This window comes from Phyllopteryx taeniolatus, chromosome 2 (genome assembly GCF_024500385.1).
Source record: "Phyllopteryx taeniolatus isolate TA_2022b chromosome 2, UOR_Ptae_1.2, whole genome shotgun sequence".
Taxonomy (NCBI): Eukaryota; Metazoa; Chordata; class Actinopteri; order Syngnathiformes; family Syngnathidae; genus Phyllopteryx; species Phyllopteryx taeniolatus.
Window position 1 is genome coordinate 31392991 of NC_084503.1, and position 27242 is coordinate 31420232.

The 27242-nt window shown below is 41.3% G+C and overlaps 1 protein-coding gene and 1 long non-coding RNA gene across 8 annotated transcripts in view; one reads left to right on the forward strand and one right to left on the reverse strand.

Annotated features, from left to right (window-relative positions):
• Positions 1–14584: 14584 nt before the first annotated feature.
• The window catches only part of LOC133474234 (uncharacterized), a 33480-nt gene continuing 20822 nt past the window's right edge, over positions 14585–27242 (forward strand). For 2 of the 3 annotated variants that reach the window (XR_009787424.1, XR_009787423.1), the window contains exons 1-2: positions 14585–15277; positions 16699–16766. This is a non-coding gene — a long non-coding RNA (uncharacterized LOC133474234). Of the gene's footprint in view, positions 15278–16698; positions 17101–27242 lie in introns of those variants that run through there. The other variant, XR_009787422.1, reaches the window with a different exon arrangement.
• The window catches only part of zgc:123258 (uncharacterized protein LOC641502 homolog), a 45255-nt gene continuing 33722 nt past the window's right edge, over positions 15710–27242 (reverse strand). For 2 of the 5 annotated variants that reach the window (XM_061765713.1, XM_061765710.1), the window contains 8 exons: positions 26034–26108; positions 25886–25942; positions 24782–24835; positions 19272–19371; positions 19046–19126; positions 18747–18907; positions 17887–17920; positions 15710–16165 (listed from right to left, as the gene is read on the reverse strand). In XM_061765713.1, coding sequence (XP_061621697.1) covers positions 16125–16165; positions 17887–17920; positions 18747–18907; positions 19046–19126; positions 19272–19371; positions 24782–24835; positions 25886–25942; positions 26034–26108 — 603 coding nt within the window. In that variant the 3' untranslated portion in view covers positions 15710–16124. The remainder of the gene's footprint in view (positions 16166–17886; positions 17921–18746; positions 18908–19045; positions 19127–19271; positions 19372–24781; positions 24836–25885; positions 25943–26033; positions 26109–27242) is intronic. The other 3 variants (XM_061765712.1, XM_061765711.1, XM_061765714.1) reach the window with 3 other exon arrangements.

Below are 27242 nucleotides of genomic sequence, written 5' to 3' on the forward strand. Positions count from 1 at the left end.
AACTCAGCATTCTACCGTCCTCCAAACCTGATAAGTTGAGTTTTTACCAAAAAGTTATATTTTGGTTTCATCTGACCATATGACATTCTCCCAATCCTCTTCTGGATCATCTAATTGCTCTCTAGCAAACTTCAGATGGGCCTGGACATGTACTGGCTTAAGCAGGGAGACACAGCTGGCACTGCAGGTTTGAGTCTCTGGCGTAGTGTATTACTGATGGTAACCTTTGTTACTTTGGTGCCAGCTCCCTGCAGGTCATTCACTAGGTCCCCCCGTGTGGTTCTGGGATTTTTGCTCACCGTTCTTGTGAACATTTTGACCCCACGGAGTGAGTTATTGCGTGGCGCCCCAGATCGAGGGAGATTATCAGTGGTCTTGTATGTCTTCCATTTTCTAATAATTGCTCCCACAGTTGATTTCTTCACAACAACCTGCTTACCTATTGCAGATACAGTCTACCCAGCCTAGTGCAGGTCTACAATTTTGCTTCTGGTGTCCTTTGACAGCTCTTTGGTCTTGACCATAGTGGAGTTTAGAGTGTGACCGTTTGAGGTTATGGACAGGTGTCTTTTATAGTGATAACGAGTTCAAACAGGTACCATTAATAGAGGTACCATTAATACGGGTAACGAGTGGAGGACAGAGGAGCCTCTTAAAGAAGAAATTACAGGTCTGTGAGAGCCAGAAATGTTGCTTGTTTATAGGTGACCAAATACATATTTTCCACCATAATTTGCTAATAAATTCTTTAAAACTGAGAAAGTGATTTTCTGGATTTATTTTTCTTATTTTGTCTCTCATTGGTGAGGTATACCTGTGATGGAAATTACAGGCCTCTCTCATCTTTTTCTATTACTTTTTCCATTACTTTTTCTATTACTTTTTCACACAGGGTCAGGTAACTGAATAGTTTTTTTTTCCTTAATCAATGAAGTCACCATTTAAAAATAGCATTTTAAGTTCACTGTTTATAATTGTCTGATAGTTACATTTATTTGATAATCTTAAACAAAGAGGGGAAACTATATGCAAAAATATAAGAATTTGAGAAGGGGGACGGTATTTTTTTACAGCACTGTAAATATTCTGATCGGATAGGTTATCAGTTTGTTTAAACTATGATCGGCCCAAAAAAATCCTGATCGTGTAATGACTGAGTATTAGTATTAAACTGGCTATATTTTTAAAGTGACCCATGTGTTGCAAATATACAACGATTGTAATAGATTTTGTGGCGTGTTTAGTTTTACAGTAAACTCCAACTGGAGTGTCAATGAACAGCTTGATGCACGCTCAGGGAGGGCAGCATAACTTAATCCCATGCTTGCTGCAAGCAAGCAAGGTGCCTTCAGGGTGGTTTTACAATGCAGGAACTTGCATACACATACACATACACACACACACACACACACACCCCGCTGTTCGGTACGTTAATCATTTTTCTTTGATTACTGTGTAATGTTTTTATGATCGTGAAAAGCCAAATAGAAATCACGATTCCATTTTGATGGATCGTCCAGCCTTAACCACAATATTAAATGAAATAGCACTCTGACAGTGTCAATCAAAACTGACCATAACCATCTTGACATACGTAGATGGTATTGGATCACATTACCTAGTCCACACCTTTTTATGGCGCTTGAGGGATGTTAACGAAAACAATAACAATGACAAATCAATAATTTGTACGGGGCCACGTGGAAAAGCACAGGGAGGATCTGGGGCATCCGACACGCCTCAGTGAGCTATGGCTTTTCTTTTGACTTTTTCCACCTCACAGCTTTTCTCTCTGCATAACTGTCAAAACTGGAGTTATACTGTGCAACCTTGGAGAGAGAGAAAAAAAATTATTTAAAAAAAAAACAAAAACAAAAAAAACATTTTGATGGACCTGACCGTATAACTAAGCCCTACTCATGATTCTACCTGAGTCATGAAGTTGACTGCACGAAAAGTCCTTTGCCCATACACGAATCGGATCTATTTGCAGTTGTGCTCACCATTATTAGCACCCCCTTTATTTTTTATTTTTTTTGCATAACCTGTACATCGTCTTCAGAAATAAATGGAAATTTACCAAACTTATATAATTTTTTAATTGGAGGTCTAAAGCAATTTAAGGAAGAAAATTGTTTTTTTTTCCCAATTTAGTCATTTGTAATTTCAAAGAAAAAAAAAAAAGAAAACAGCTTGTCCGGGAATAATGGCCACCCTCCTTAATATTTGGTTGCACACCCTTTGGCAGCGATGCCAGTCTGCAAACGTTTCTCGTATCCATCTATAGGCTTTTTGCACTTCTCGGGGAGCCGTGGCCCAATGGTTAAGATCATCGTCTACCACTGTGGGGGACCTAGGTTCAAGACCCCGACTGGACCATCCGCCAACATCCCCCGGACTCACAGCTGTGGTGTCCTTGAGCAAGAGACTGATACCCCCAAATGCTCCCCGGGCGCTTCAGCTGCCCCCTGCTGCAGTGTGTTCCACTAAGATGTGTATGTGTTCACTGTGATGGGTTAAATGCAGAGATCAAATTTCGTGTGCAAGCATGCATGTTCATGACAATAAAAGATGATACTTCTTCTTCAGGTGATTTTTTTCTCCCACTCTTCCTTTGCAATTTGTTCAAGCTCTTGAATTTTTGCAGAGTTCTTTCCCCAATTGACAGATTTCAACTCCTCCCAAAGATTTTCAATTGGATTGAGATCAGCACTCTTTACGAGCCATTTAAAACAGTATTTTTTTTCCTTTTTGACCATTCCTGTGTGCTTTGGGTCTTTGTCTTGCTGGACTACCCATGATTTTTTGCCTCAAACCAAGTTTTCTTACACTGGGTAAGACATTTCGCTCTAAAATATCTTGATAACTTTCTGGTTTCATGAGGTCTGTGATACTGTCAAGGACTCCAGTGCCAGATGGAGAAAAGCAGCCCCACAGCATTATGGATCCTCCACCACACTTGACTGGTGGCAGAGTGTTCTTTTCCTTAAAGGCTTCAATTGCGCCATCTGTAATACTGTTTGCGTGCAGTGCTGAAAAGTTCCATTTTTGTTTCATCTGTTTTTGTTTTAGGAGATATTCCACATTTAGCAATTAAACTTCATGCGTTCCAATAATGGTGAGCATGACTGTATACAAGCCCTGAATTCCTTCACATTTTAGATTTGAAAAAGATCAGTGGATATCCAGTTACTAAAAACAGACCGACTTTTCCACTGCATGGTCATGTAAGTATTGTTTTTGTCTTTAGCTGTCAAACTCTCAAACACAGGCCATGGTTTACATCGCCCCCTAGATATCCTCCTGGTCACAAGTTTTTTCTGTAACACCTCCATAATTTAGATATGAAAAAGAACAGTGGATACTGTTGGAAGTTTGCGTAAAAACCCGGATACAAAAACGTACCACTGCACAGTACTGATGCAGCATCAGTCACAACAACAATGAAGAATGAGGGTCTCCTGTATTTACTGCTCTAAGGAGACTATACTCATCCAATAGGAGACTAAGCAAAGCAAGGAAATGGAGCACTGCAGCAATGTGGACACTGTGTGGAGTATAAGACCACAGTGTTTTTTTGTTGTTGTTTGTTTTTTTGCAGTGTATCCTCAAATGTCATTTATTATGACATGATCGATGCATGGATCATTTTACAGTTGTGACTATGTGAGACCCAGGATGCACATGTTATGGAAACAATGAGTCCCATCTCTGGAACAATGAGTCCCTGAAATTTATCATCACGGAGTATAGATAAAGTAATCCTCCACTATGTGACGGTTGTTGCTTTGTGGTCCTGCTATATTGCAGATTTTTATTTGTACAATCTGTACATTTTTGTGTTAGTCATTCATTCACTCGTGCTCTCTCTCTCTCTCTCTCTCTCTCAATACATTATGTTTCAGCCTGCCACGAAAATACATTTTTTAGGGAAATATATTTTATCAATAACTAGCACGATAAACAATCAATGTTTTTTATACCACTGATATAATGATATTATAGAGCATAATAATTTATGTAAAACCTTAAGAACAATTATTTTTCAATTCTCATTGAACATTGGCATTGTATTGTAGAACAATAAATAAAATATCTAAGATAAATAAAAAAATATATAAATAAATCAGACTCGGGCTCAGTTTGCAAAAATTGCACTTAAACAATATTAAACGTTTGGCACAGAGGCAAGGGCGGACTGGCGTACGGGGAGACCGGGGAGATCCCCGGTGGGCCGTTGGGCCAGTGGGCTGGTAGGCCAGCCCTGCCACAAAAAACAGAGGGTGTGTACAGCTGCCCAGTCATTTGAGTAAGAAAAAAACATTTCGCGAGTTGAAAGCAGACACACGATGGGTTTCATCGTGGTCTCTAAACCAATCAGAGATAGTGAAGAGCGGGGACTCTCCGTCTGATTGGCCATGTGCGCGTCTGTGTGCGTACGAAATGTGGGCGATAGCGTACACGAAGTTAAGTTTACTGGCGGCGAGCTGGCAGCTGCAGTTACAGGAAACTGAGCGGCATAAATGGAAATAGTTCCAAAGCCTAGCACCATGGCGACGATAAGCGAACATTTTGGATTCAAGCCAGATGAACGTGGCCATCCCGCTAACACGAACGAGCTGGTATGTCAAATTTGTATGAAGTCACAACAAAGACAACAACTTAATTAAAACCTCAAAGTGACAAAATCAATTTTAAACACAACCCTCCCACTCAATTTCTTAATCTGGGAACAAAAAAACACTGTGGGACATCTCTTGTTTCCCGTCAGCTTGCAATTATGGAACCCTTTGCCCAACAATACAAATAGAAACGCGAATATGGCGAACGCATGCTCACATTATACAGTACAGAGTTACTATTGTAAGGAGATGTAGTGATTGAACATGTTGACAAGGCAGAGTTTAAAGAAAGGTTGCAGACTTTTAAAAAGTAGTACACAACTTGAACCAAAACGGGTTGCTTTGATCTACTTATGTTGTTATTAATGTTGCTACTCCGCACTTTTTCATGAAGTGAAAACTTGATTGGCTGTATATTGCCTTTTAAGGCATTAATGACTGTTTATACTGCTGTGCCAAATGTTTTATGTTTGTAGAAGTGCAATTTTTGGGAACAAGAGCCTGAGTCTGTTTTATTGATATTTTTTAATCAAAGATATTTTATTTTTTGTTCTACATTACAATGCCAATGTTCATTATTCTTAGAATTAGAATTAAAAGTGAATTGTTCCTAAAAAGGATGTACTTGAATTATTATGCTCTAATATCATTATATCAGTGGCATAAAAAACATCAACGATACTATCGTTTGTCGTGATAGTTTTTGGGAAAATATATCGTCCTAAAAAATTTGCTATCATCATAATATACTGAGAGAGAACAAGAGCAATGGGTAACACAAAAATATTTTACAAACAGTATAAAAAAATAAAATGACCTGTGTAAAATGACCTATGGTCCTTACGCTGTTCCTTTTGTCTTTGATTATATTTGTAGTTGTAGGTTTTTGAGGTTATTAACTACTCCATGAATTATGGTCCAAAAGAGCATCAAATAAGTTTTTATTTTTTTATTTTTTATTTTTTTTTAAATCATCAGGTTACATGAAATTTGTGTTGCCGGCTGGCTTGCTCCCCATGGCGTGCATGAACTGGGCCAGCCTGTCCATGAATCCTGGGCCACTTTCCCCCTGCACAGAGGTATAGAGTCATTAACCCATGAAAGAGGCACAAAAAAATTTCTTCAAGCCTGCCAAATTTGAATCAATAAAATAAAAAATAAAAAAGCATGTATGCACTCGAAAGCATTTGAGCTTTGTCACTGTTTTTAAATCAGATGTCAAACATTTTAATATCACTTATTTTTTATTATTTATTTTTATTTATTGTATGAATGTTGTCGTTATGTACTGTGTGATTTCTGCTGTCGCTTGGCTTTTGAAAAATATATTTTATCTCTCAATAAGCTTTTACCTTAAAAAAAAGGATAAATAAAATTTAAAATAAAGCCCGCCCTCCAGCTGCTGGAATGTGATGTGGGACCTTTACCTGGCAATCAAATGACGCTGAAGTCATCAACTATTGCCTGAATATTGATAACGTGTGCCAAAGTGGTTATGATTTATAAACAGTTAACTTTCCCGTATGTGTCTGTGTGTTATGCGGGGAACATACACAAAACGCCAAACGCTGACGTTTTAACTATGTCGCCGCGGTTGAGTGAGCTTTTTCACTCCAGCCCTTAGCTCACTAGCTTGTTAGTGCACAGACTAGCGAATGTAATAGTTAACTTTCCCTTTGTCCCAGTTTTGTGCATCTACGGAGCAAACGCCGTTCTGCCAGCGGCTTGCTACATCATGAACAGCGCCGCGGGTGTTACAACAACAATGAAAATGTATCGAGTCCAGAAAAAATTCCTGTGTCCATTGTGTGGACCTCCGCCGTGTCAGGCAACCACGTGCCAGCCTGGTTTATCTCACACGGACGCTAAATAAATTACCAGGCAGTCTGAAGGAGCTCATCAAAGCGGAGACGAGGAATCCTCACCCCGGCCCTTAAGTTAATTAGCAGTTACCTCAGAAACCTGTGCTCCCAGTCATTAGGAGACCTCCGGGTGTGCAGGGCTCAAGATACTGACCCAAAAAGCTTGAAAATCCGCTCATCCCGCATGTCAAGATAAAGTTTAAAAGATTATTTGTCCTTTGAAATGCAATTTGTTAAGACATTTGTTCCTTTTGTCTGGGACAATGGATGGAGCACTAGCGACACCCACAGGTGGCGGAAATCTACTGCAACTTCAGAGGGACTAATCACAATCTTCACTGGATTTGAATCTTATATGATATTTTAAGAAATTTGCATGAACATTCTTCGTGTTCACCATCACAATAGCGCAACTAGTGATTGTATTTCTGCAAATTTGAATGTGAAATTTGCCAACTGAACCAGATGAGACGTTTCACCCCACACAACACAAATGCTACATTTCATATATTACAGTGTTCTCAACAACTACACACAATAGAAACATTCATTACAGGGATTAAAGAGGATGTGCGTATGATAATGCAAAACTGGAAAATGGTCTCGTTATCTTAAATCCAATAATTCACATTTTATCCCACTGGTTTTAAACCGCGGCACGGTGGACGACTGGTTACCACATCTGCCTCACAGTTCTGAGGACCGGGGATCTAATCCCGGCTCCACCTGTGTGGAGTTTGCATGTTCTTCCCGTGTCTGCGTGGGTTTTCTCCGGCACTCCGGTTTCCTCCCACATCCCAAAAACACCCATGGTAGGTTGAAGACTAAATTGCCCATAGGTGTGAATGTCTGCGCGAATGGTTGTTTGTTTATATGTGCCCTGGGCTTGGGTGGCGACCAGTTCAGGGTGTACCCTGCCTCTTGCCCAAAGATAGCTGGGATAGGCTCCAGCACGCCCGCGACCCTTATGAGGATTAAGCGGTACAGAAAATGGATGGATGGTTTTAAACCACAAAATAATCCTAGGATGGAAAAGTAACCTGAACAGGAGGGCTATCTTCCCTGTTGGCCGAGGAGGGGCACCCCCTTTTCGGCCTGTGTGCTTCACAGTTTGAGGTTCAGGGTTCGAATTTCAGCTCCACCCTTCCTGTGTAGAGTTTGCATGTTATCCACGTGCTTGCATGGTTTTCCTCCGGGTACTCCAGCTTCCTCCCACATACCAAAAACATGTATGTTAAGTTACTTGAAGACTCTAAATGGTCCATAGGTGGGAAGGGGAGTGCATTTGTCTACACAGTATATGCCTTGCGATTGGTGGGCGAACAGTCCAGGAGGTACTGTACCACGCCTCTCGCCTGAAATCAACTGGGATAGGCTCTAGTTTACCTGCGTCCCTAATAAGGACAAATGCAGTAGTACATGGATGGATGGAGAATTTTGTGCCATATTTCTCACTCCTATTGAAGTAACACCTACCCATCGTAAAAAATGGTGGAAGTACATAGGATTAAAATCCATCCATACGTCCATTTTCTATAGCCCTTATCGTTATGTCCCGATCCAATAACATGATCGAAAATCGGGGTTGATTAAATTATGTTCAGTTGATCAAAATCGAGTGAAAAAGATTGGATTATTAATATATTTCCAAAGGTTTCACCTGATGTTTGGAACAACCCAAGTAATCCATAAATACATATTTTCTACAACGCTTATTCTCACTAGGGTCGTGGGTATGCTGGAGCGTATCCCAGCTATCTTTGGGCGAGAGGCGGGGTACACCCAGGAATGGTCACCATCAAATCTCAGGGCACATAAAAAAAACATTCGCACCTATGAAGAGTCTTAAATGAACCTAACATGCATGTGTTTGGTATAATGTGAGAGGAAGGTGGAGTACTATCTCACTGAAAACCAAAGAAAACGGAGAACATGAAAACTCCACATATGATGGCCAGAGCCACGATTCAAACTCGGAACCTCACAACTGTAAAGCAAACATGCTAACCACTTGTTACAGTGGACCGCTGGGATTAACACTAGTGTAAAACATTTTAACCCCACCCCCCCCCTCCCAAAAAAAATAAAAAATAATTGGTAGCTTTTTGAAGGGTTCCATTGCAAACAGTCATGAGACTAAAGTGTGACAGCTCTTTTACTTGTTCCCTGTGGCCATGGCTTAGCAGTGGACTGCGTGGTTTGGCACACCATGGCTTGGTGCTATACCTTCAAGCAAGTGCGCATCCTGGTAATGCACAGTATGTGATGCCTTTGTCAATCCTACATCTGGACCCCATGGTTATCTGGGCCAATGAGAAGCAGGGTTAACCTGCACTGGCACTGATTTAAGAGCAGTGGGAAACATTTTATTAAACACGAGATCCAATGCAAATATATACGAATGTGTGTGTGCGTGTGTGTATCCTAAGACTTATTGTACAAGCTCTCCAATGTGAAGATGTGGCCAAAATGGAACTTCGCTTTGTTGCACTTGATTCATTAAAAAAATTACCAAAATGAGAGGCTGTGACCCAGTTCGCTCTGAAGTCAGTCCAAGACCAATGGAAAGAACTTTATCAGTCATCTTCAAATTAGCAAGTGTGTGTGGAGTGTAAATTGATTAGCACGAGATAACACAGCTCAGAAACATGCCGCAGCCACACACACTCCCGCGTGTCCGCACACAAGCACAGCAAGAGTATACCCAAGAGCACAACGGAGTGATGAAAGACCAATTACTAGCAGTTCACAGGCTGCTAAAAGATTGAGTTGATCACATCCATAATAATAATAATAAACAGACATATGCCATGTAAACATTGTGTGAAAATCAGAAGTAGTTTAAAATGAGACATGCAATTTTTTTCACAATTTCAAAAAGAGTTCTGATGTTTCCTAATAAATGTCTTCGGACATAATTTGGTCAAAATTACTAGTGATGGGCAAATGATACAGAGGCTTTGGAGCTTGTGTCACTCTTCCTGAAGCAGAGTGATTCGAAACGCTGTCGGAGCTTGTATCAAAACACCAGTGTCACGTGACTGACCTCATCGCTGTTTCGCTTTGCGCGTAATTCCTTCAAAATGTTTCGAAGCATTTCATTGGCTCAAAGTCTTTCAGTGCGTGTCATTGGCTCATGGCGTTTCATTTATTCTTTGGTTTCATCTGGAATGTGTTTTAGAGTATGGGGGAGCGCATCTGCATATTTTATTGTAATGACGATATAATCATTATTAGGTATGAATGAACAAAACACTTGAATGACCATAAAGACTTTTCTGAACATTTATTGCTGTCATGGGAAACAGTGCCAGTGCTTCAATCGTGCTCGTTAGAGGTTGCTATGGCTTCAGTTGTCCAACAGATGTCACCGTCACTGAAGCCTTGAAGCTTTTAATCTTTTTCGCCACAATTGTCAGGAAAGCCTTAGTGCTTCATGAGGCTTCACTTCCCCACCACTACAAAATACTCAAATGACAAAGAATAACACGATGCGATGAAGCAACCCTACACATGGTCACCAACTTTTCCGACACCCGCCTGCGACTATTTCTCACAAAAAGCAACTAACATCCAAACTCGTGACTTTTTGTGGTGTTATTGCAAACTTCTGAAGAAGTTTGCAATCTCCCTCCAGATAAAGTGATGTTCACCCCAGTGCGTCCAGACTGCAAATGAATAGTGCTCGCGCAAACCACCACAGACTAATTGAACCATATAGCCCTCAACTTGTCCATCTGTGAGGTCACAAGTGGCCAGAATTCAGAACAGCTCACTCAGACACATTTTCAGAAATAAAGAGTGTTTTGCAAAAGCCTCCCAAATTTGAATGATTAAACACACACACCCACACGCCACACCCACACGCACACACAGACACATCACCACTTATGTAAAATAAGTAGACTTTACACCGATCTTATCGGCCTGATCGGTATCGGCCGATAATTAGCATTTTATGACGATCAGCTTTAATGTCATAAATCGCCAATCCGATCAATGACGTCATTTATCGGCTCCGCAAAAGACATTTACTCCGCGTCGCCATCGTGTATGGTATATTTGAATCCAAAAGCTAGTTTATTTTTAGCCTTGTTGCGCGTCTTTTGACATAATACTGTAAATATCTTACCGCTAATAAAGTTATTTAAAAAAAATATTTAAAACGGCGGCGGTGTGAGACAGACAACACGTCTGAGACAGACAACGTGTGGATCAGACTACAAGACAAATTTGCTCTTTCACGATTGCACCAAGTCAGACTACTGCAATAAAATCTTGTATTCTGATACCACCACATCCCGTGCTTTTTTCACGATCACTGGGCTTTATCTTGTCAACGCAAACGGATACACTCGTTACCACGGCCACGACAACAACAACAACCATCGATCGCGTCGTGTGTATTATAAGAACTAAATGGGGAAAAACGTGTGTTGGTGGTCACCGGTGCTCGGCAGAGGACTTTAAGTCAAGGATTGCTTGAGGTATGTTCCTGTACTTTTAATACGATACGGCTTGAAAGAGGCAACAAAATGTAATGTAGCCTAGCAAGCCACTGCTAGCGCTAACGGTTGTACCGGCATTCTGTCGAATCATGCTCTAAAGTTCCGGTGCATGTGAAGTAATGTAATTACAAGAAACTAATTTAATTACAGTAAGTTAGCACCCATTATTTCTGTCATGTGATCCTATGCTATATTAAATTACTTAACATCTACGAATGGGCTAGTTACTGGTTTGAAGGCATACCACAGTTTTAAAATGTCACTATTTCAAGAAAGCTAAAACAGGTAATACATAGCAGTTGTTTTATTTACTTATTTTTTTTGTTGGTGAGTCTTCAAAGATACTGCAGGTTAGCGCCAATGTGTAGTCTACATATTATGAATCCCAATTGAGTTCTAAGCAGGATAAGTCCCGCTGCAATATGATTGGCTTCTTGCAGCCAGACATCCCGGACAGCATGTGTGCATAGTGAACATGCAGGCAACTCCTGACACTAACTCGCACTCCTAGTGTGTGGATGAACGTGTAAGTGTGGTGGTATTTCTTTTTCCATAAAATCAATCAGATAATGTAATACTGTGTTAAATTTATGTTTATTCCAGTACAATATTTCCAAAGCACATTTTATTTGAAACAGTGTTAACTGTTGTACAGATTTAGGGTCATGTCTGTCTGTATTGCTCTCTTTTTTTTAGGACAATAGTAACAAAGGTGCAGCCACATCAAGTCTCCAAAAACAGCAGCATGTTGTTTAAATAACGTAATAATAATAATAATAATAACAATAAATTTGATTTATACATCTTAAGTTACTGCATTTAATTTCTAAGGGGTTTTAACAGAAAAAAAAATATTTTCTTGTTGTGCTGTGGGTTTAGACATATCAGATTGCATATGATTTTTTTAATTTTTAAGGGTTTGTCTTTTTTCTTTTTTTTTTTTACAAAAAGAATTCAAGTGTTTGTTTTTATTGTTGACCTGCAGGTTTCGCTCACTTAAGGTACAGTACTGCATTTATTTATCCATTTATTTTAACTTAACAAGGTACACTTTTATTACTGTACCAAATATTATATATTTTGTTTAAAAATAAAATAAATTGTTCTTCATGGAAAATATTATTTACCCAAATATTTCAAATAATACATTTTGGAGCTGTAATTGCGATACTGGAATATTTTTGCTCAAGGTCACCATACTGTCAAAATCTGATACCAGCTCACATCTACTAACATTGATACGTTATCTTTTGTTGGCAATCATACACTGCACTCCACACTTACAATAAGATTAGTCGATGTGGAAAAATTATCCCTATTTTGGGGGGGGGTTTTTGCTTAAACCTTTTTTTTTGTAATAGAATCACTCAAGTTATTCAATTAATTAATCCTTGTGCCGCAACCCTACAGTTGTTAACATATTTTCACGCTTGTGTGACACTAAGAATGCTAAAAAAAATAAAAATAAAAAAAAGAGACGTCCGAGGCATTACACCTTCCTGATTAAACGTGGCTCATTTATTTTTACGCTGACTGTTAAAGGGTTACTTGAAACATTGCCTGCACGGTTAATAAAGGTTTACTGTTTGTAACCAGCATTTAATGAATGATTAATCAATGACCAAATGAGTTCATTATCTACTTTACAGACGGGCTCCTCCCTTTATGACATTCCAAGGTTACAAATGGAGTGTAATGAACTAGTTAGCACAGATGAAACTGAAAATAGCCATAATTTACTTATTTGACAAGTTTCAAGAAAACCCCCAACCGCCCCCTCATCTCAGTTGGCAAAGGCTAAATAAATATGTTTGAAACAAATCTAGGTTTTCTTTAAAAAAACATTTTTAACTATGTATGTTGTGCTGTATATACCTATTTCAATAGTAAAAATACATGCTTGTCTTTTCATTTGTTTTGTCTATTGTTGCGCCCAGAGAGAGCATGATAATCATCATTGATGAGTGAATGTGGTTGGATGTTTGGTGGTGGTCAGAGGGGCCGTAGGCACGGAATGGCAGCCAAGCCTCCGTCAAACCACCCCAGGGTAGCTGTGGCTACACAAGTAGCTTACTACCACCAGGGTGTGACTGTGGAGTGAACGAATAATGCGTGAAATTTTAAAGCATCTTTGAGTGCCGAGAAAAGCGCTATATAAGAGTAATAAATCATTATTATTATTAAGTATTAGTATTATTAGTTTCTGGAGGGATACAACCATCTCACTAGTGTATAAGTTTTTTTGTTTTTTTTTACACCAGAGTTGTTTTTTTTCCCCAAGTATCAATACTTTTACTTAAGTACTGAATACAGGTACTTTTGACATCTTTGGTCGTCGATATGTTTGCATGGGGAAAAAACCCCGCAAAGGTGATTGTCAATCGCAAATGTTTTGAAATTCTTAAATGTGAACCACAAGCACAAAAGAAACTGATAACTCTGACAGCGTCAATCAAAATTGGCTGTTGTATCTCTATAAAGGCTTAATTTGTGACAAATATATGTAAAAGTTGAGAGAACTAAATGACTAATATGCTCTCCAGGCCAGGACACTGCCCAGAGCGAAGAGTCCGAGGCGGGAGTGCACGGCTCGAACGGGGTCTGAGCACCTCTCGACCGCCGTGACGGACCAAAACGAGTCAGGTATCTCAAGTCGCGGTGACGACGACTGCTCAGCGGCCATCACAACTAGTCTTTCGGCTCACAAATGTGTCGCTGCGTAAGTCAACATCTTTGGTCCAAATTGCGGACCGACGTTATTGTTGACACCGCCGCGAACGTCAGTGCTGCTACTGTAAGCTAGTTAGCATGTAGCGCTACCGAGCTAGCCACTTAGCCTGCTCGAATGCACCCCGTGTTGAGGGGGGTATGCGTAGGGCTTTTCACGCAGCACGTTTACCGCGCAGCCTTTTTACGGTGTTAAAACGCCACGGCGTGTTATCAGTCGGAGTGTCAACAAACAGGCGAGCTCACTCCAGAGCCCTGAGAGGCAAACGCATGCAAGGGTGGACCTGACGCTACCGTTCCGCGCTCAAGTCACGACGACCCGCAGGCGCCGATTTGACAACCCGACAAATGCGCCCCAAAGGCGGGCTTCAAGACGAGGAAGCGGCCACGTACCATTCTCGTCACCGTTGAGACTCAGGGGGAGCTGCGTCGTGGCTTCTAGCCATCTATCGGCGGAGCTCTGTGTTAGTCGCCTCGGAGGGAAAACCCGGTGAACGCTGGAGAGATCCGCTTCGGCTGCAGCTCCAACGGAAGGTTGCTTTTTCATAATTGTGCGACTCTCGACTGACGCGGCGTGACGAAGAGGCTGAGGCAGCCGGCCCAGCTCCCACTGTCACATGCGCGGGGAGGAGCCTGCTGCCACATGCCTTTGTTTTAGTCTACTTGGTGAAGGCCACCCACGACCCCAAGTGACGTTTTGTGCTAAAACGTTACAAGGAAGGCTACGTACACGAAAAAAAGATACTAAATACCATTTTTAAAATGGATGAAGCTTCATGAAGCATCGTAAAACTTCAGACATTGTAGGTTCGAGTCATGGTTAATTTCTTGATGCTTCATGTGCACACCAAACCACCCGCTGGCCGCGTGCATAATCACAGGCAGCTGTAGCTTAACCACGTAGGTGACTGCGTCTTTTTGGCTCTTGTCAATGACCATGTATGACAAAACAATGGACCAAGTCATTAAGACATTAAGTGTCAAACATGTTATTTTTGAACGTACTCCGTTTGTCTAAGATTAGCATTACTGGTATGGCAGGTTGTATGTTTTTCTGTCACTTTTGGAAAATGGCTAGGCTTATGCGGGAAGAGGACATTGAAAGTGCTTATTTAGAAATCACCATTTTTGATTTAAGTGATTCATTCAAGAGCAAGATGATATACATTGGGTTACAGTATTTTTTTCCTATCCCTGTGAGGTTTTATTGTACCTTACCTTACAATACCTTCCCTTTGAATCAAATAAGAAACTGTGGAAAATGCAGTTTTTGATAAATTTGTAATTGATTAGCATCAATGATATTTATGCGGCAGTCCTCCTGGTGGTTCGGCACACGTGACCGCTTGCCGAATCGATCACGTGGTATAGCCGGGCAGCTAGGCTTCGTACGTCATCACTTCCGGCTCCTCCCCTAAATGAAGCAAGCCTCGATGCGCGCTTTGCGGACACGCTCCATGCATTTCCCGCCACACGCCTCGCGAAGACTCCACATCTCGTAACATCACTACCATTTTAGTTTACCAAAAAAATAATTTGTGTGCGGTATTATACAGAGGTAAGTGTACGCCCTGCAATAGGTTCGTATCCCCGCCTTGTCATTGTGTCCCTGGGCAAGACACTTAATCCACTTTGCCCATAAATTAATGTGGTTGGATATTTGGTGGTGGTTGGAGGGGCCGTAGGCGCAAAATGGCAGCCAGGGTTATGTCAAGACTGCCCCAGGGCAGCTGTGGCTACACTAGTAGCACTCGTGGAGTGAATGAATAATGTGTGCAGTTGTAAAGTATCTTTGAGTACTGTGAAAAGTGCGATATAAGTGTAATGCATTATTATTATTATGGAATCCATTTCCTGGTCACGTTTGTGTCATCCCTTGTTGTCCGGGTAAGTTTGTAGGGTTGGCCAATGAAAAGAAACACTGGCACACTACAGACACTCTTACTTAAACATTTTGTTCGGCTGTGTGGAAGACATTAACAACAAAACACTTTACATGTGTTAATTTAATATAAGGCAATGCACAAATCACATAATAAAAACAGCCAAGACAGAAATCCAAAGTTATCAAAAATGTATCATTGTGTGGGCTGCTAGTATTTTACTTAGCCTCCCCTAGCCCACCCTTGATGAAACACACTAAATATAGTAAAGTGCTTTCTATCATGTGTTCAGTCATCGCCAAGGCAGAATGTGTAGGCAAAGATATGTTGACCCCCCCCCCCCAGAACCATGAGAGGCACTGAAAAGCCTTTTCAAAAGAAGCTACAAACACTCTGCTCAGCAGAACAGTCAAAATTAACCCATATTGATCTAAAATTATTGTTTCATCATTGTCCCTTGCTTTGTCAATGTCATAGTAAAATATAAAAATGAACATAAATTTTAGCAGTTGGCTTGGGAGGTCAGCATGGCTCTGCTTCTACAGGGTGGTCAGGTCTTGCCTCTGTAAAGAGAACGAAATGTTAAAATGCATTTTGTTGTTGTTTCAATGAAAAAATAAGAGAGCCCACAAGAGCGAAAGATAACACATTCAGCAATCTATTTAACCATGCCACAACGGGCCCACCCAGGTCTGCAACATGCAGATGACAACATGATTGTTAAACTACATAAATGGTTAAGAGATGAGGGGCAAAAAACCTGGAGAAATAGAGGAGTTTAAAGGTAGAGTGCAGTAAAAAACAACAGGTTGTCATGTTAAAACTTTCTGTATGACTGTTGTCGTACTAGAGCGGCTCCAACTACCGGAGACAAATTCCTTGTGTGTTTTTTGGACATACTTGGCAAATAAAGATGATTCTGATTCTGATTACCTGACAGTAGATTATTGAAATGAATTTTTGAAAAATCATCCCTCTCTGGCCCCATTTTATGCCTTTTATTCAATTCGAATTATTGAATAATTAAATGCTTGTAACACAGTGTATCATAATAAACATTTGTTGTATCATGTTTTGTTTACTATGTTTCTCAAAGAACTTCACAACAATTGAAATGGATGGGAAAATCAACTAGGCACACCTTGGCAGCACGCTGAAAGAGTGGTAAGCACGTCTGCCTTACAGTACATTAGAGTGGCCCTGGGTTTGAATCGCAGGGTTTTCCCCTGTGCTACCCAGGCTTTTTTCTGGATACTTCCTCCCACATTATCAGAACATGCATGTTAGGTTTATTGAACTCTACATTGAGTATAGGTTGGAATGTGTATGTGAATTAGGGTTGGGCATCGAGAATTGAGAACTGATTGGAACCGGGACTAACAAAATTCACATAAACGTCTCACAGTATCACATTAACCTTGTGCCTCATCGGTGGGTAGGGAAAGCAATCGGCGTTTTATAGCATTTGGTTCCAGCCATTCAAAAAGATTTTTTTTTTTTAAAATAAATAATAAAAAAATAAAATAAATCACTGGTGCCGTGTCAAGTTACTTTTCGTGCCAAAATGTTCCAGTGCGTACCCTTCAAAATAAAAGGCTACAAGCTTAAAACAGGAAGTAAAGTTAAAACTTACACAAACGATTTGAGGTGACGAAACAGTCCCAAATAACCATTTTAACAATGCTATATTTAACTTTTAGCTGAAACATTAATGAATGAATATGCAGTTAATTGGGTTAGTTCCACACACATTGCCTTTTAGTTCATAGGTTTGATATTGATACTGGTTATAAAGAATCTGGAGTCGAATGTTCATTTTAGTCTATGCTGCGGGCTGGTACAAAAATAAAAAAAATAAAAAAATGGATGTTCATAATTTTGACACCCTTCATTTAAACCATGCCAACTTTTTTGACCCAGCCCCCTAAAATAATCGGAATCGAGAATCGTTTGGACCCTGAATCGAAATAAGGAACCGGAATCGGTCTTTCTACACAATATGTACTCTGCCATTGGGTGACAACCAGTCCTGGGTGTACCCAGCCTCTCGCCCCAAATTAGCTAGGACAGGCTCCAGCTCAGCCATGGCCCTTATGAGGACATGCACTATAGGAAACAAAAGTACAGTAGATAGATCAATGGGGACATCTAGTGGTCGAAGAATGGCAAAGGCTTCCATTGTCAAGCGATAGCGATCAAGAGCAGCAGAAGAAAATGAAAACAGTCTAAATGAAGCTGGCATGACATGAAAGAAGTGCTTTTAGCAGGGATGAGGAAAGCAGACCTGGCAAGAAAGGTTCCTGTGAGGATTCCAAAACCTGATGAAGACAAACAATTTGTCAGGTTAAATTGTGATATCCTCTTCAGCACACACACCTACAATTTAAGTCTCTTGCTTTCATGCATACTCTCACACACAGTCTCTCTCTCTCTCTCTCTCTCCCTCCCACACACACACACACACATTCTCTCACTCTCTCCCACAAACCAAAGGTGGGAGTAAGTCACATATGTGCAAGTTTGTGCACATGTGCAAGTCAAGTAAGTATCAAGTCTTTCAAGTTTCAAGCAAGTCCCAAGTTACGGTTACCACAATAAATAAATAAATAAAAAAATCTAGCAAGTTGAGTCAAGTTATTTGATTTAAGCAAGTTGTAAGTCACGTCATATATTTGAGTGATCAAATGTTTTTTCACTGATCATAACACAAAATAATATTTAGACCTACAAATATTACATGAACATGTTACAGTATGACATAAAATGTATATATACTGCAATTATATTTTCATGAGTGTTTACAGCTAGCAATGTGATGAATATTGAAATATACTGCGTATGGAGGTGTGGTTATGCGTGTGTGCGTGCATGCATGTCTAAGTGTGCAGGTGTGAATGAGAGGGATTAACTTTGTGCACTTTGTAGGTTGTCACTTTATGAGGTTCAGTGCATTCACTTGCATTAGTTTAGAGGCAGATCTGCCACATCAAATATACTCACCCACGCACATATTACCCACATTCATAATGACATCTGTGTTGAGTAAATTGCTGATAACAAATTGTGACTAATTAAAGAGAGCAAAAACATTCCCATGGTATCAACATTGAAGAATGAAGGTATCTACACAATCTCCCCGCTCACCTCATAGGTGGTTCCGGTCCAAAACTGCTTGATTTGGCCCTTGCAGCCCGCCACTGTTGCAGAGGTGATCAGGGTGAAGGGCACAAGGTAGAGCAGAGCTGGCTGGCCCATCCCTGACAGCAGCATTACAACGAAGGTTGTAATAATTCCCATCAGATAGGCTACAAATTACATGGAATGGCAAGATATAAATGAGAAGATTAGGATGACAACCTACAGTGAGCTGAACTACAGAATCATGTTGCATAACATAGTGTGAAAAGCGAATATCATAAATGCTTGATGTCCTTTTAAGATACCTATGCAACAGCTAAGGAAGTAGATTTTCTTCGTGTTGTTGATCCAGACGTCAAATCTGCTGCAGTAACCCACTAACAGACCTAATGGACCAAAATAAGCCTCAACAAGTTCGTCTTCATTGCATTTTTTACATTTTTTTTTTTTTTTTTTTTATAATCTTGACTTTATTAAATAATGTAACATGCATGGCTGATTATGAGCAGAGTTGGGAGTGGGCACACTCACCTGGAACAATGATATCTCCATAACCCAGAATGGAGAACTGCATCCCACACAAGTTCTGAGTCCAGGATGAAAAACGTGGGACACGCATCACGACAGGAAGCTATAAATAGATGAGATATTTTATATATAACATCCATCCATTTTCTGAGCTGCTTCTCCTCACTAGGGTCGCGGGCGTGCTGGAGCCTATCCCAGCTATCATCGGGCAGGAGGCGGGATACACCCTGAACTGGTTGCCAGCCAATTGCAGGGCACATACAAACAACCATTCGCACTCCCATTCAGACCTATGGGCAATTTAGAGTTGTCAATTAACCTACCATGCATGTTTTTGGGATGTGGGAGGAAACCGGAGTGCCCGGAGAAAACCCACGAAGGCACAGGGAGAACATGCAAACTCCACACAGGCAGGACCGGGGATTGAACCCCACTCCTCAGAAATGTGAGGCAGACGCTATAACCAGTCGACCACCGTGCCGCCTATATATAACATATAATATATAAAAACATTGTAGGGGTGGGCTGGGGGGATCCCCCGGGCCCCCGCAGAGAATATTTTTATTTTAACATAAATTAAGCAATCTGCAAGACTCTGAAGAGTACAATAAGGCAAAATAAAATTTCTTCACACAGAAAAATATTTATTTACACCCTTCAAGTACAAGTTGATGTACAAATTTAAGATTAAAATTAAATTTGCCTAATTTCTTTGCTTTTTTGTTTTGGCCTCCAACTTGAGCCAAGCCCATCTCCACCTGCACCTGATCCCTGCTTCAAGCTGTGCCACATGAATAGCATCTTCCTAATGATGCACTCTCATTCTGGAAAATAATTGACTAAAATCATTGTCTGTTTCACTTAATTTTTCACCGTTACCAACTTCAAAAGCTAATCCCAAATGCATCCTCCAGGAAAATAAGTACAATATTTGTCTGTTTTTATTGGCCATTTCTGAATTTGAAGTTAGTTCATTCTGTGTTGTGACATAATCCCTAACATTGCTCCGTCGCTAAATACATCTAACATTAACATCCATAAACTAATTAGATAATTGTAGGCACGTTTCCTAATTAATACAAGATGTACTAGCGGATCAAGTCTTGTCGCCGATGTTACGTGTGCTTTGCGGTTCCGCTGGGACCACAACCAGGGCCAGGATCCGCAGCACCTCAACGCGAAAATACCAGTGCAACAAATACGACACTGGCTGATCTGACGAGCAAAAATGTTGCTTAAACGTAAGAGCAGCAATAGAGCATGTCTGCTCCAGAGGTGGGTAGAGTAGCCAAATATTGACCTCAAGTAAGAGTACTGTTACTTACTTGACAATAATGTGACTCACGTAAAAGTAAAAAGTAGTCCTCCAAAAAATTACTTGAGTGAGGGTAAAAAGTACACAGTGAAATAATTACTCAACTACTGAGTAACTTATGATTTTTTTAACCACAGCATGAACATCAATTTAAAAAAATGTCAATGTGCAAATTCTGATATTGCTGTGTGTGTATGCACAGTCAAAACTACAAAAAAAAAACATAAATTTACTGCACGGTGTTTTCTCAAGGTGTAAGTGGGCTGAAATGTCAACGTTTGGGCCAGAGTGACGGACAAATACTACAATACATGAAAGCTGTTGTTTTTGTTCGTCTAAATGTAAATGAGTCGGCTGCCGTTGCCTTCATGGTAACGACAACCTTCCCAACATGGCTGCCACGTAGGCATGATGATTAGCCGGGCTGGCTTATATAGTGTTAATGCCGCTGCCCGGGAAGCTCAATGGAAGACGACGTGAGAGGTCATGTGACTTTCTTGTCTCGTTTCATTGGTGAACAAGACTTACAGTAATCACTAGCGCTTAAAATGGATTGGCGCAAACAGTGCCCAATTCGGAAGTAAAAGTCGTAGTCTCGTGCACGAAATAGTTGATAAATAAAAGTAGTGAGTGACATTTAGATCATTGTAACGGAGTAAAAGTACCGTTACTTCTTAACAGCAGAAGCAGCGGAAGTGTATTTTTCTCGTCTCGTACCCTCCTGTGACTTATCCATAGCAGGTCCAGAGCGCACAGGCGGAACCTCAGCCCAATGCGCTCGCATATTAGTCAGCCATGGAGTAATATTCACAATTACATCTGTGTGTGGATGGTGGATGTGTGGAATTGATCTTGCTGCTAGCGCTCAAGGAGTACAAAACAGCCTATGACGACAGCGACGGTGGGACGTACCCAGAACACCTCACCAGGGAGGCGTCCGGGAGGCATCAGATCAGATGCCCCAGCCACCTCGTATGGCTCCTCTCAATGTGGAGGAGCAGCGGCTCTACACTGAGCCCCTCCCGGATGACCGAGCTTCTCACCCTATTTCTAAGAGAGAGCCCCGATACCCTGCGGAGGAAACTCATTTCGGCTGCTTGTATCCGGGATCTCGTCCTTTCGGTCACGACCTAAAGCTCGTGACCATAGGTGAGGGTAGGAACGTAGATCGACTGGTAAATTGAGAGCTTCACTTTTTGGCTTAGCTCCTTCTTTACCACAATGGACCGACACAAAGTCTGCATCACTGCAGACGCTGCACCGATCCGCCTGTCGATCTCCCGTTCCATTCTTCCCTCACTCGGGAACAAGACCGCAAGATACTTGAACTCCTCCACTTGGAGCAGGATCTCATCCCCGACCTGGAGAGGACACGCCACCCTTTTCCGACTGAGGACCATGGTCTCAGATTTGGAGGTGCTGATTCTCATCCCAGCCGCTTCACACTCGGCTGTGAACCGCTCCAGTGAGAATTGGAGATCACGGCTTGATGAAGCGAACAGAACCACATCATCTGCAAAAAGCAGAGATGCAATTTTGAGGCCACCAAACCGGACCCCCTCTACGCCTTCGCTGGGTCTAGAAATTCTGTCCACAAAAGTTCTGAACAGAATCAGTGACAAAGGGCAGCCTTGGCGGAGTCCAACCCTCACCGGAAACGAGTCCGACTTACTGCTGGCAATGCGGCCCAAACTCTGACATCGGTTGTACAGGGACCGAACAGCCCGTATCAGGTGGTTCGATACCCCATACACCGGAATCACCCCTCACAGGACTTCCCGAGGGACACGGTCGAACGCCTTCTCCAAGTCCACAAAACACATGTAGATTGGTTGGGCGAACTCCCATGCACCCTCTAGGACCCTGCCGAGGGTGTAGAGCTAGTCCACTGTTCCACGGCCAGGACCAAAACCACACTGCTCCTCCTGAATCTGAGATTCGACTTCCAGACGGACCCTCCTCTCCAGCACCCCCGAATAGACCTTACCAGGGAGGCTGAGCAGTGTGATCCCCCTGTACTTGGAACACACCCTCGGGTCCCCTTTCTTAAAAAGGGGGACCACCACCCCAGTCTGCCAATCCACAGGTACTGTCCCCGATGTCCACGCGATGTTACAGAGGCGTGTCAACCAGGACAGCCCCACAACATCCAGAGCCTTTAGGAACTCCAGGCGAATCTCCTCCACCCCCGGGGCCTTGCCACCAAGGAGCTTTTTAACCACCTCAGTGACCTCAACCCACAGCTGCTCGCCGCCTCTCACCGTGGGCAACACCAGAGTGTAAGAGAGTCCAACCCCTCTTGAGAGGACTGGTACCAGAGCCCAAGCCGTGTATGGAGGCAGGCCAGACTATATCTAGTCAGAACTTATCGACCTAACACACCAGCTCGGGCTCCTTCCCTGCCAGAGAGGTGACATTCCACATACCATGAGCCAGCTTCTGTAGCCGGGGATCGGATCGCCAAGGTCCCTGCCTTCGGCCACCGCGCAGCTCACACTGCACCTGACCCCTATGTCCCCTCCCACAGGTGGTGAGCCCATGGGAAGGGAGACCCATGTTACACTTTCGGGCTGTGCCCTGCCGGCCCCATGGATGCAGGCCCGGTCACCAGGCGCTCGCCGTCGAGCGCCACCTCCAGGCCTGGCTCCAGACGGGGGCCCCGGTGACCCGTGTCCGGGCAATGGAAAACGTCTTCCTGAATTGTTTTTCATCCTGGGGTTTTTTGGAGCTGTGCTTTGTCTGGTCCCTCACCTAGGACCTGTTTGCCAGGAGCATAAAGCCCCAGATAACTTCGCTCCTAGGATCATTGGGACACACAAACCCCTCCACCACGATAAAGTGACAAGGAGGGGCAAGTAAGGGTTATGCCACCAAATATTAAATGTTATTCACTTAAAGTTAATTTAATGTCTGTTCCAATACCTTTGCTCACTTGAAGTGGGTGGCTTTAAACAAAAGGTCTTCTGTCCCGAGTTGTTTAACACATCTAGATGTAAATACCGAGAAATAAGAGCTGTATATTATATACAGTCTCCTCCAAAAGTATTGGAACGGCAAGGTCAATTCTTGTTTTTGTTGTATACTGAATACATTTGGGTTTTAGATCAAAATCTGAATGAAACAAAAGTTCAGAAATCCATCTTTTATTTCATGGGATTTACATCTAGATGTGTTAAACAACTCAGGACAGAGCACTTTTTGTTTGAAGCCACCCACGTTTGAGCAAATGAGCAAAAGTGAACAAATGTATTGGAACATGTAACTGATGGGTGTTTGTAGATGCTCAGGTGTTGCCTTTTAGATTGACTGAAAACTGAAAACTGCATTTGCTGTTAAGCAAACATGAAGACGAGAGAGCTGTCTATGGGAGAAAATCAAACCAATTTGAAGCTGAGAGAAGTGGGAAAATCGAACAGCGCTATTGCACAAACATTGGGCATAGCCAATACAACAATTAGGAATGTCCTGAAAAAGAAAGAAACTACTGGTGCATTGAGCAACAGACATCGAACAGGTCGGTCAAAGGTATCAACACCAATTGATGACAAACATTGTGAGAGCTGCGAAGAAACAACCAAAGACAACTGTCAGTGATATCACTGCAAACTTCCACAGGGCACAGGTGAAGGTATCACAACCCACTGTTCGAAGAAGACTTCGACAGAAAAAATATAAAGGCTATACCACAAGAACAAACCACTCATCGGCAAAAAGAATCAGAAGGCCAGATTGGCTTTTGCAAAAAAGTACAGAGATGAGCCACAGAGGTTTTGGAACAAAGTTTTATGGACTGTGAGCAAGCGGCATTCATTTGTCGTCTGGACACAGAGGAGTGAAAAATCTACTCTGGAGGGAGTTGCAGCATTTGCATGACACACACACAAAAAAAGGTACATCCTGTAAAATAAAATCTTATTATTCTGTATGTTATTACCTATTATAATCATATTATCATACCAGAATATTATGATAATTTAGCACTATTATTAAATAAAATGATTAGTCGTGTTTCAAATATAAAACATCACTGTGTTCATTTGTTACTATTTTATGGAAAAGGGAGGGATTTCTTTGAGGGTTATTAATTCGGACGTGGTTGAAGCAGGATCACCATTTGAGAAAATAACAGTATTAACAATCAACTGCACAAGTTTCACAGCATGGACATGCAGAGTGGAGAGAGGAAGGCCAGTCTTACTGTCTCAGTGGGAGTCTGGGGCATGGCCGGCACCACCACCATGTTACCTGGTGTCTGTGACAAAGCCCCACCAAACCCCAGTGCACAGTTAAATCAAGGACATGTAGTACAGATGTTAATCAAGCCACACAACTGACACCAACATTAGGTTGAAGCTTGTGAGCTAAACATTTAGCAAATTGAAGTCCATTTCTCTTCCTCAGAGGGACGTTTTAGGAAAAATGCTATGCTTCTTACTCAAGGGTACACATGATGGCTACAACTCACAGAACTTCAATGTCTCTGCTAGGATGACAGTGTTTTACAATTTAAGCATATCGTTAACCTAATCGCAAATGGCCACCAAGTTATTTTTGAACGTTTTGGGAATACTGAACAACAGCCCATTTGCCTCGATATAAAGAAAACACATATACACACACACACATATATATATATATATATATATATACACACACATATATATATATATATATATACACACACACACACACACATATATATATATGTACATTAATGAGGGGAAAAAATTAATTATTTTTGCAAATGGCTGCAATATAACTGAAAAATTTAAGGGGGTCTGAATACTTTCTGTACCCAACTGTGTGTGTGTGTGTGTGTGTCAGAATTACACTGAAGTATTGCTATATACAATAAAATAAGTCATTCGAAACATGCACATCATCATCATGACCTTTTAAAAAAAATTATCATGGTTAACTTATTTTTACATGTGAGTTTGTTAAAAGGGATTTATTTATGTACAATGTAAACAATTTAGAGTTTTTTTTCTCTCAATTATAATACTGGTTAACTTACTTTACACTTGTATGCGAGTTGAGAATGTTTATTACTTTAATTACCGGTATAGTTTTCTGATGTGACCCTGGAATAGACCATTTCTATTTCCATCATTTCCTATGTTTCCAAATTGGAGGTCAAGGACTGCCCTGGAACAATAAATGTTCCACTGTACTAAATAGATCCTGTGAGGAACCAGCAACCAATGTTAATGAAAGAATGCGGCAAAAGACAAATGGGGTGAGAAATATGCGCGTATATTTCACCCTGAAAGAGTAAGGAACAAACACACGGAGGCTTTACCGTTTCTCCTGATGCATCCGGGCCCAAAGCCACCTGCACCATAATGCTAACCCCATTCTGTGAAAAGATGCAAAGCACGTTATAAACGTGCCCCCCCCCCCCCCCCCCACTCCACCCACAAATGTGCATAATGGAAGTGACGTGATACCTTGGTGAAGAAAGGAGTGATGAAAACAAAGAAGACGTCATAAACAAGCAGAAGGGTCAGGAGAATCACGCAGATCTGTCAGTGAAAGCAAAAAAAAAAAAACTATTTCAGATGAAATACATGCAATGATGAAATCTGGTTCAGGCGAGACGTAATGTCTCATTTGCACCTGCAATAAATTGTACACCTTTGAAACATACCCATCTTATGCATTGTGTGTGAATCAAGGAGTCATTGAGGAAGCATGACTTGGGTTGGGCATTGTTTGAATTTGAGCAATTCCGGTTCCGATTTCGGTTCCTTAATTCGATTCCGGTTCCAAACGATTCTCAATTCAGATTCTTTTAAGTGGCTAGGTCAAAAATGCAAAAGTTTGCATGGTTTAAATAAAGGGTGTCCAATTTATGAACATCCATTTTCTTAGCAGTCCGCAGCACAGACTAAAATGAACATTAGACTCGAGGTTCTTTATAACCAGTATCGATATCAAACCTATGAACTAAAAGGCAATGTGTGTGGAACAAACCCAATTGACGTAATATTCATTAATCAATGTTTCAGCTAAATGTTAAATTTGAATCAATATTATATATAATAATCAATATAAATTGTTAAAATAGTTATTTTAACTTTTATTTTGTTTCACTTCACTTAAAATAACTATTTTAACAATTCTATATAGCTGCCCCTGTATTCTGTTTCATCACGTCAAATGGTTTATATGTGCAAGTTTTAACTTGACTTCTTGTTTTAAGCTTGTAGCCTTTTATTTTGAAGGGTACGCACCGGAACTCAGCATTTCGGCACGAAAAGTAACTTCACACGGCACCAGTGATTGGTTTTGATTGTTTTTGGGTTTTTTTTTGTATTGGATGGAACCAATGCTATAAAACGCAGATTCCTTTCCCTACCCACCAATGGGGCACAAGGTTAGCGTTTTTGATACTGTGAGACATTTATGTGAATTTTGTCCCAATTCATTGTGATGTAAAGTTGTTACGGTGAAGTTTTAGCCCAATGTTAAGCTTTTTTTTTTGTCATCGGCGCTTACGTTGGTTTGAAGACTAAAATAAATGCTAAAAACCATCAGTGCAACCGTTTACCATGTTAGGTGTCTCAATGTTGGCATAGACGTATTTTATTGTTTCACTCACCCAATTGACTGCGAGTTGACTTCACTGAGGCTCCGCATGGTGTAGGCTGACGCTC